This window comes from Oryzias latipes, chromosome 24 (assembly GCF_002234675.1).
Source record: "Oryzias latipes chromosome 24, ASM223467v1".
Lineage (NCBI taxonomy): Eukaryota > Metazoa > Chordata > Actinopteri > Beloniformes > Adrianichthyidae > Oryzias > Oryzias latipes.
The window spans coordinates 301,739-312,142 of record NC_019882.2 but is presented as its reverse complement, the minus strand read 5'-3'; the positions used below and the strand labels follow the sequence as shown (position 1 = coordinate 312,142).

General features: G+C 46.9%; 1 protein-coding gene across 3 annotated transcripts; it reads left to right on the top strand.

Moving 5' to 3' along the window:
• The first annotated feature begins 1,808 nt into the window (after window positions 1-1,808).
• susd6 (sushi domain containing 6) lies at window positions 1,809-10,404 on the top strand. Of its 3 annotated transcripts, XM_023953107.1 has the most exons (7): window positions 1,809-1,995; window positions 2,878-2,999; window positions 3,719-3,913; window positions 3,998-4,136; window positions 4,211-4,364; window positions 4,437-4,572; window positions 9,780-10,404. In XM_023953107.1, the coding sequence occupies exons 2-7, from the start codon at window positions 2,909-2,911 to the stop codon at window positions 9,803-9,805; spliced, it is 741 nt and encodes a 246-aa protein (XP_023808875.1). In that variant the 5' UTR covers window positions 1,809-1,995; window positions 2,878-2,908; the 3' UTR covers window positions 9,806-10,404. The 3 variants fall into 3 exon arrangements, with proteins under 3 accessions (XP_023808875.1, XP_023808873.1, XP_023808874.1); XM_023953105.1 differs by having other exon boundaries at window positions 4,211-4,572; XM_023953106.1 differs by lacking the exon at window positions 1,809-1,995 and adding an exon at window positions 2,024-2,539 and having other exon boundaries at window positions 4,211-4,572.

Below are 10,404 nucleotides of genomic sequence, written 5' to 3'. Positions count from 1 at the left end.
ACCTTAGGGAGCCACTAGAGCAGGGGTCGGGAACCTTTTTGGCCAGGAGAGCCATAAACGCCACATATTTTTAAATGTAATTTCGAAAGAGCCATACAATAATGTAGTGTCCCTTTCCCACACTGAGGCACGGAGACTTAACCTCTTTTAAGGTTATTTATTCTGGTTACTGTAGACCACAACAAACGCCGTACAATTAATTCAGCAACTCCTGAATCTCTCCCGCCGAGACGAGAGCACTTCTCCCAACTTTATATTCCCCCGTCCTGCTCCAGCCCTCCCATTTCCTTATTCGGCCCATAGCTGAACCCCATTGGTCCAAATTACCTAACAACAGGCTGAGCGACAGAACTGAGGGCCAATCAGATCTCTGCTTGAACGATGCGTTCCATGAACTCCAGAACTTTTAACGCGGCCCAACAGCCAAGTTAAACTCAGTCCGCGACAATATGTTTAAAACTAAATATACAAATGAATGTGTGCATTTGATGTAATTTCAACATTTTTAAAGTCCAATAAGTCTGTGGATTCTTTTTAATAACATTGTTATGCTGTTGCTAATAAATGATGAGTATTTCTCGTGGTGGTTTGCTGATGGTCTAGTCTGGTTGATACGTGGTGAGTTTCTGCTTCATGCAGGCGTTGAGACTTTAAACGTGATCGTAGGTCTGAATGTTCTGTAGATGTGAGACAGACATGGAACCAAACACACACCCACGCTGCAGGAGTGACGGGCAGCGGGTTTACGTTTTTACCATCTCTGCGCGATTCACCTGCTGCCGGCCCCCCCCCCCACCCCCACCCCCTCTGCTTTCTTCCTCACACATCCCGTCCCCAAAACTGCGCGCTCTTCCTCAGGGAGGCAATTCAAAGGTTTCCGGCTGGTACAAACTCTGTGAAATAATAGATAACAGTAAACTGATAGTTTTTTCTCCAAGCACCGCTACTACTGCGCGCCTCTGGCATCGCATTGCGCCCGAGAAGGACTGGTCTAATGAAAAAAAAAAAGTATAATTAAGGATTTGTCTGCGAGCCACATGTGACCATCAAAAGAGCCATATATGGCTCGCGAGCCATAGGTTCCCGACCCCTGCACTAGAGGAAGGAGGACCTTAGGGAGCCACTAGAGGTCGCAGTACCTAAAGCAGCCACTAGTGAATAAGCAGTCACTAGACTCCAAGTTTATTCAAGCCCACCTGTTTCTTTTCCTGCTGGTTTTACAACACATTTATGATGATTTATCTGTGGTTGACATTGAAGACAATAATAATGACAAATACATTAAAGGTATTGTTACTGCCACATTCTTAACATTGTGGTGAATTTTGCAGGGGACCGAGACAACAAATACATATTTACTGAAATGTTTAGTTTGGAAAATGAATATTCAGGTCAGGTCTAAACACTTAATCTTTAAACTAAATGTTTAATTTGTTCAAATTAAACATTTAGTTTACAAACTAATATCTGCAGAGCTGGATTTCTTTTACTTTTATATCTTACTTTTACCTCCTTATTCATAAAATGGTTTTATATTTTGTTTATTTATTTATCAGGCCTTTTAGATTTTTAATTACTGTAGTTAACATGCATAACATATGTGTGTGCATAACCTGCTTGGTTTTTGCACAAATAATAGGACTTTTTTTCTATTCTATTCTATTCTATTCTATTCTATTCTATTCTATTCTATTCTATTCTATTCTATTCTATTCTATTCTATTCTATTCTATTCATCATCTGTTCGGGTCTGTTCACTAGCGTGCTTTTATTTTGAAGAGCATTCTGTGGCTAGCCTAGCTCCGCCCCTTTTAAGGTAGTCATGGAGACCGAGCCAGAGCAATCCCGTGGAACTCGACTATTTCCGCCACCTAACGACGGGTTAGACGTAGCCACGACGAAGACTCGGAACTGGACTCGAACTGCCGATTCCTGCCGGTTCCGTTCGGGGCAGAGGCGCGTGGCGAAGCGGCGACACGAGTCGGGTCACCGTAGGTTAGTGTTTTCGCGCCATGGCCGCGAGGAACATTAGACGTACTAGACCTCTGAACATACGGAGGAGGCTCCGGCACACCGAGACCGGTTTGGCCTGTCTTACAACTTGACTAGACTCTGGACGGGTCCCGCCGTATGTGCGGGGTCACAGTCGTAACTCTGTGGGATCACAGATCGATACAGAACGGTATTGATTTGCTCGATCACGAATTCCGATCGTTGGACTTTCGTTTCTCTGACACTAAAGAACGAGGAAGTCGAGAGCGCGCGGTAACTTCCGCGTGCCCCTTTGTTTCCAAACAGCTGCACTCTTTGTTTACAGAGCGGCTCGCACAGCTGCACGTGTCTGAGCGCGTGAGCGCTGGAGGGGCAGCTGGTTCTCTGGTTCCGGTTTAGTTCAGAGGAGAACTTTCTCCCCGATCCCGCCACGGAACCGGGAGGAGGGGGGGGGGGGGGGGTTGTTTTCTGCCATGATCACAGCCCACAGACCGGTCTGGATCAGGTTCCCGGGGTGTGGAACCTGCAGCCCAGGTTACCTCAGCAGGTATCGGTCAGGTCTACTTCCTGGAGTCTGCCTCTGTTCTCTTCTATGTTTACCAAATGCTGGAGGTCCTTCTGCTGAGCAGTCCTCAGGTTCTGGTGGAGAAGATCCGGGTTCCGCTGGGACCGGTCCAGACATCCGGGTTCTAGAGAGCAGAGCTGCTGGTTTATGTACCATACAAGTGGGGGTGGGGGGCATGGAAGAACAGCCTTTCGATCAATTGTAGCATGATCTTGCATACACCTCAAAGGATGGGGGGTCCAAGGTGGAACGCGCCCCCCCATGTAAATCCATGTGTGCAATACAAAGTCCTCACTGACCATCATGATCCCCCCCCACAGGTTGACCTGTGTCTAGTTGTTGGAGGAGAACATGCGCCATGGAGTGGTACGCTCCTCCCCCCGCAGGCTGGCGGCCCCCGCTCTGCTGCTCCTCGTCCTGCTCCCCCATGGCCTCTCTTCAGGTGAGACTCATGGTCTCTGGTGGTCTTTCAGGTGGGAGGGGGGTTCTGATCCAGTAATCATAGCAGATGTCAGACCCGATGGTGGATCTGATCCAGAAAGTAGCCTCTAAAGCAGGGCTCCCCACATCCAGGCCTGGGGGGCCGGCCTCCTGCTGATTACCTGGATCAGGTGTGTTTGATCAATAAGGATCTTCAATGGCAGCTTGGTTGGACAGCATTAGGACACCAGCCCCCCAGGCCTGGATTTGGGGACCCCTGGTCTAAAGTATTTAATGGAGTCTGCAGCTAAGGTCGGGTGTGTGTTGGGGGCGGAGTCTCTTCATGCTCAGTCACAGTCATTAGCAGGTGAGGGCTTGTTGGTTCTCTCCTGGTAGTTATCTGTGTGCATGTGTCCCAGCATGCTCTTTGTTTTTCTAAAAGCTGGGAATAAAGAATGTGCCCCCCCCCCCATGTCTTGGGGGAGTGGGGTACCATCTGTTTAGAGGCGGGGTTTGTTTGCCCTTTCAGACGTCCGACCCTCTAGCTGCTCGGGTCTGAAGATATTTGGAGGATCAGACTCCCCCCAACCCCTAAACCAGGTTCAAAGAGTGACATGTGGACCCCCCCCACACACACTCTCTCAGGCCGGGGCTTCTTCTCTGTTGGGGTTTTTGTTGGGGGCAGAGGAACCTCCCGGTGGGATCAGGAGTCCAGAATCTGATTTTCTCTTCCTGCTCCAGAGTGCTCGCCCCCCACCGAACCGGAGAACGGGGGCTACCGCTGCCGGCCCTCCCCCTGCCAAGGCCTCCCCCACAACACAGTGATTGAATACTTCTGTGACGAGGGCTACGCTCTGAAAGGAGACGAGAAGTTCCTGACGTGTCAGAACGGGGAGTGGGACCACAGCCTGCAGATCAGCTGCCGCCCGGTTCAGGGTCAGTTTGCTGCACAACCTCTCACCCCCAACCCTTCAGGTATTCATGTCCCTGTGCCCCCCCCCCCCCCCCCCCCCCCCTCAGACAAGGAGCCTGGCTCCTCCCTGGGCGTCCCGGCACTGACCGTGGTGGCGTCCACGGCCAGCTGCGTGGCGCTGATCCTGCTGCTGGTGGTTCTGTTTGTTCTGGTTCGGCCCAGACTCAAGTCCTTCCATCACAGCAGGTACGCCCCCCCCCCCACCCGTGGTTCAGGGCAGGAAGCGGCTTCAGCTTCATCCTCCATGTTTGTCTCCGCAGGAGGGAGCAGGAGGTGTCGGGGCAGCCCTGCTCCATCATGGTGGGGGGGATCCAGGTTCCCCTCCCCTCCTATGAGGAGGCCGTTCATGGATGCAGGGGCGCCTGCAGCACCACGTCTGCAGAGATGCCCCTCCCCACCGGCGTCTCAGAGGAGGTTCCTCACACAGACCGAGATGACCACCTCCTTTCCTGCCGCAGTCACACAGACACGGTTCTTCTTCATCAGGACAGTTCGTCTTCAGCATTGGCTGAAACCCCCACCTGGGGGGCATGTGCAGGCCCTGTGCCCCCCCGCAGAGGCTCTGGAGATGACGACCAGCAGAGTCTGCTCTCTGCCACTTCTGCAGAGGAGTTCTGTGACGGTAAGAAGCACAGGAACCGTCCTTCACAGAACGTGACCAGATGCAGGTTCCTGTGTGTTAGGGTTCTAAGGAATCCAGACTGAATCTAGAACTGAATCCAGACTGAATCTAGAACTGAATCCAAAGCGAATCCAGACTGAATCCAGACCTGAATCTAGACCTGAATCGAGACCTGAATTTAGACCTGAATCCAGACCAAATCCAGAACTGAATCTAGACCTAAATCTAGACCTGAATCCAGACTTAATCCAGAATTGAATTCAGACCGAATCCAGACTGAATCTAGAACTGAATCTAGAACTGAATCTAGAACTGAATCCAAAGCGAATCCAGAACTGAATCTAGACCTGAATCCAGACTGAATCTAGACCTCAATCCAGACTGAATCTAGACCTGAATCCAGACCTGAATCTAGACCTGAATCCAGACCTGAATCTAGACCTGAATCCAGACCAAATCCAGAACTGAATCTAGACCTAAATCTAAACCTAAATCCAGACTTAATCCGGACTTGAATTCAGACCGAATCCAGACTGAATCTAAAACTGAATCTAGACCTGAATCCAGACTGAATCTAGACCTGAATCCAGACTGAATCTAGACTGGAATCCAGACCTGAATCCAGACTGAATCTAGACCTGAATCCAGACCGAATCCAGACTGAATCTAAAACTGAATCTAGACCTGAATCCAGACTGAATCTAGACCTGAATCTAGACTGGAATCCAGACCTGAATCCAGACCTGAATCCAGACTGAATCTAGAACTGAATCCAAAGCGAATCCAGAACTGAATCCAGACCTGAATCTAGACCTGAATCCAGACTGATTCTAGAACTGAATCCAAAGCGAATCCAGAACTGAATCCAGACCTGAATCTAGACCTGAATCCAGACTTAATCCAGACCTGAATTCAGACCTAATCCAGAACTGAATCCAGAGTGAATCCAGACCTAAATCCAGACTGAATCTGGACCTGAATCCAGACTGAATCTAGACCTGAATCCAGACCTAAATCCAGACTGAATCTAGACCTGAATTTAGACCTGAATCCAGACCGAATCCAGAACTGGATCCAGAGTGAATCCAGACTGATCCAGACCTGAATCAAGACTGAATCCAGACCTGCATCAAGACTGAATCCAGACTGAATCTAAACCTGAATCTAGCCCTGAATCCAGACCTGAATCCAGACTGAATCTAGACCTGAATCCAGACCTAAATCCAGACTGAATCTAGACCTGAATCTAGACCTGAATCCAGACCGAATCCAGACTTGAATCAAGACTGAATCCAGACCTGAATCTGGACCTGAATCCAGACTGAATCTAGACCTGAATCCAGACCTAAATCCAGACTGAATCTAGACCTGAATCCAGACCGAATCCAGAACTGAATCCAGAGTGAATCCAGACCTGAATCAAGACTGAATCCAGACCTGCATCAAGACCTGAATCCAAACTTAATCCAGACCTGAATCCAGACTGAATCTAGACCTAAATCCAGACTGAATCCAGACTGAATCTAGACCTGAATCTAGACCTGAATCCAGACTTGAATCAAGACTGAATCCGGACCTGAATCTAGACCTGAATCCAGACCGAATCCAGACTTGAATCAAGACTGAATCCAGACCTGAATCTGGACCTGAATCCAGACTGAATCTAGACCTGAATCCAGACCTAAATCCAGACTGAATCTAGACCTGAATCCAGACCGAATCCAGAACTGAATCCAGAGTGAATCCAGACCTGCATCAAGACCTGAATCCAAACTTAATCCAGACCTGAATCCAGACTGAATCTAGACCTAAATCCAGACTGAATCCAGACTGAATCTAGACCTGAATCTAGACCTGAATCCAGACTTGAATCAAGACTGAATCCGGACCTGAATCTGGACCTGAATCCAGACCTAAATCCAGACTGAATCTAGACCTGAATCCAGACCGAATCCAGAACTGAATCCAGAGTGAATCCAGACCTGAATCAAGACTGAATCCAGACTGAATCTAGAACTGAATCCAAAGCGAATCCAGAACTGAATCTAGACCTGAATCCAGACTGAATCTAGACCTGAATCCAGACTGAATCTAGACCTGAATCCAGACTGAATCTAGACCTGAATCCAGACCTGAATCTAGACCTGAATCCAGACCTGAATCTAGACCTGAATCCAGACTTAATCCAGACCTGAATCCAGACTGAATCTAGACCTGAATCCAAACCTAAATCCAGACTGAATCTAGACCTGAATCTAGACCTGAATCCAGACTAAATCCAGACTTAATCCAGACCTGAATTCAGACCGAATCCAGACTGAATCTAGAACTTAATCCAGACTGAATCTAGAACTGAATCCAAAGCGAATCCAGAACTGAATCTAGACCTGAATCCAGACTGAATCTAGACCTGAATCCAGACTGAATCTAGACCTGAATCCAGACCTGAATCTAGACCTGAATCCAGACCTGAATCTAGACCTGAATCCAGACTTAATCCAGACCTGAATCCAGACTGAATCTAGACCTGAATCCAAACCTAAATCCAGACTGAATCTAGACCTGAATCTAGACCTGAATCCAGACCGAATCCAGACTTGAATCAAGACTGAATCCAGACTGAATCCAGACCTAAATCCAGACTGAATCTAGACCTGAATCCAGACCGAATCCAGAACTGAATCCAGAGTGAATCCAGACCTGAATCAAGACTGAATCCAGACCTGCATCAAGACCTGAATCCAAACTTAATCCAGACTGAATCTAGACCTAAATCCAGACTGAATCTAGACCTGAATCCAGACCTAAATCTAGACCTGAATCCAGACTGAATCCAGACTTGAATCAAGACTGAATCCGGACCTGAATCTGGACCTGAATCCAGACTGAATCTAGGCCTGAATCCAGACCTAAATCCAGACTGAATCTAGACCTGAATCCAGACCTGAATCTAGACCTGAATCCAGACTGAATCTAGACCTGAATCCAAACCTAAATCCAGACTGAATCTAGACCTGAATCTAGACCTGAATCCAGACCGAATCCAGACTTGAATCAAGACTGAATCCAGACTGAATCTAGACCTGAATCCAGACCTAAATCCAGACTGAATCTAGACCTGAATCCAGACCGAATCCAGAACTGAATCCAGAGTGAATCCAGACCTGAATCAAGACTGAATCCAGACCTGCATCAAGACCTGAATCCAAACTTAATCCAGACTGAATCTAGACCTAAATCCAGACTGAATCTAGACCTGAATCCAGACCTAAATCTAGACCTGAATCCAGACTGAATCCAGACTTGAATCAAGACTGAATCCGGACCTGAATCTGGACCTGAATCCAGACTGAATCTAGGCCTGAATCCAGACCTAAATCCAGACTGAATCTAGACCTGAATCCAGACCGAATCCAGAACTGAATCCAGACCTAAATCCAGAATGAATTTAGACCTGAATCTAGACCTGAATCCAGACCTGAATTTAGACCTAAATCCAGACTGAATGTAGACCTGAATCCAGGCCCGAATTTAGACCTGCATCCAGACCGAATCCAGAACTGAATCCAGACCAAAATCAAGACCTGAATGCAGACTGAATCTAGACCTGAATCCAGACTGAATCCAGAACTGAATCCAGACCTAAATCCAGACTGAATCTAGACCTGAATCCAGACTGAATATAGACCTGAATTTAGACCTAAATCCAGAAGGAATCTAGACCTGAATTTAGACCTAAATCCAGACTGAATCTAGACCTGAATCCAGACCTAATCCAGAACTGAATCCAGACTATATGCAGACCTGAATCCAGACTGGATCTAGACCTGAATCCAGACTGAATATAGACCTGAATTTAGACCTAAATCCAGAATGAATCTAGACCTGAATCCAGACCTGAATTTAGACCTAAATCCAGACTGAATCTAGACCTGAATCCAGACCGAATCCAGAACTGAATCCAGACTATATGCAGACCTGAATCCAGACTGGATCTAGACCTGAATCCAGACTGAACATAGACCTGAATTTAGACCTAAATCCAGAATGAATCTAGACCTGAATCCAGACCTGAATTTAGACCTAAATCCAGACTGAATCTAGACCTGAATCCAGACCGAATCCAGAACTGAATCCAGACTATATGCAGACCTGAATCCAGACTGGATGTAGACCTGAATTCAGATTGAAATCAGACTGAATCCAGACTGCTGAGTCAGTTGTTGAAGGGAATCAGGGTTTTGGCGATGACTGATGACCACGTTGATCTGCAACTAGAAGCTGCATTTCCAGAAGAAACTGTGGGGTTGAAAGTTATATTGCTGAATGGAAATGAAACTTAAGGGGTAATAATTGGCACAAAATAAGAAGATAATAATAGATGAAGAAATGATCAAAGTTAGCCATAAATAAAGTGATAACAACACAATAACAAAAAAATAAAAAAAAGCACAAGACCCTGTTCACCACACCCCATGTGTCATGACACCACCAACCAGATCTAGTGGTAGGACATACAATCCAAAGGAATAACACAGATCTATATAAATATAGCACAGATCTACATATAATATATATATATATATATATATATATATATATATATATATATATATCTAGTCCATTTCCGTCTTGTTCCATTTCCGTCTTGTATACTGATAGGATGGTAATGGCGAACCAACCAGACATTGTAGTGGTGGATAAAGAACAGAGGAAAGCCGTTGTGGTGGATGTGGCAGTGCCAAGCGATGGGAACATCAGGAAGAAGGAACATGAGAAACTGGAGAAATACCAGGGACTCAGAGAAGAACTGGAGAAAGCCTGGAAAGTGAAGGTGACAGTGGTGCCTGTGGTAATTGGAGCACTCGGGGCAGTAACCCCCAAGCTGGAGGAGTGGCTGCAGCAGATACCTGGAAAGATCTCAGACATCTCAATCCAGAAAAGCGCAGTGCTAGGAACAGCTAAGATACTGCGCAGAACCCTCAAGCTCCCAGGCCTCTGGTAGAGGACCCGAGCTTGAGTGAGAAACCACCCACGAAAGGGTGATAGGGGCAAGTTTTTTTTATATATATATATATATATATATATATATATATATATATATATATATATATATATATATAAATAATGTGTGTATTCTGGCATTCAGCCCAGAATCCAGCATCGGTTCAGGAATCTGCTCTGATGGATCCTCTGTTCTCCTGCAGACGTTCCTCTGCTGAAGGACGCGTGAAGCCGGCCTGCCGTCACCCCCCCCCCCCCCCCCCCCCCCCCCCCCCCACCCACACACACCTCTGTGGTGAGTTCAGGGACCAGGATGGGACGGGGCAGACCTGCATACTGGTTCCTCCCTGTGGGGGTGAGGAACATGCAGCGGTGGAGAACCTTAGATCTTTGATGGTTCCTACTCTGAATGCTCCTGATGTTCCTCCTCTTTTCCCATTGCCGCCCCCCTCCCCGTCACTTTCTGCTGTGGTGATGGCAGCCCACAGGAACCGTTGACTTTCTACAGAACCCGGGTTCTTGATTCTGTTCTAATGCTTCATATTTAGCTGTTCTGGACACCTGGGGGGTAATTTAATGTTTGTATAAAGTTTAATTTAATTTGAATGTCTGCACAGAAGTTTTTAATTGAAGCGTTCTTCTGGATGTGGATCTGGTCTGCTGGTTCTCACCGGTTTTCAGGATCCGTTCAGTCTGGAGATCCTGGCCTGGGGGGGGTGTGAGGACCACAATAAGAAAATAAAGTTTCTTTTGCAGATGTATTTATTCAGAAGTATTTCTATACAAAGATACTATATTTGTTCATAATAAAGTGTGTTTTCTGCCAGC

What these genes read in the sequence shown, in the direction of transcription:
- susd6 (XM_023953105.1), top strand. Translation starts at nt 2,909, where the DNA reads ATGCGCCATGGAGTGGTACGCTCCTCCCCCCGCAGGCTGGCGGCCCCC. An exon ending in CAGCTGCCGCCCGGTTCAGG is followed by an intron (nt 3,914 to 3,997) that starts GTCAGTTTGCTG and finishes CCCCCCCCTCAG; the next exon opens with ACAAGGAGCCTGGCTCCTCC. An exon ending in AAGTCCTTCCATCACAGCAG is followed by an intron (nt 4,137 to 4,210) that starts GTACGCCCCCCC and finishes TTGTCTCCGCAG; the next exon opens with GAGGGAGCAGGAGGTGTCGG.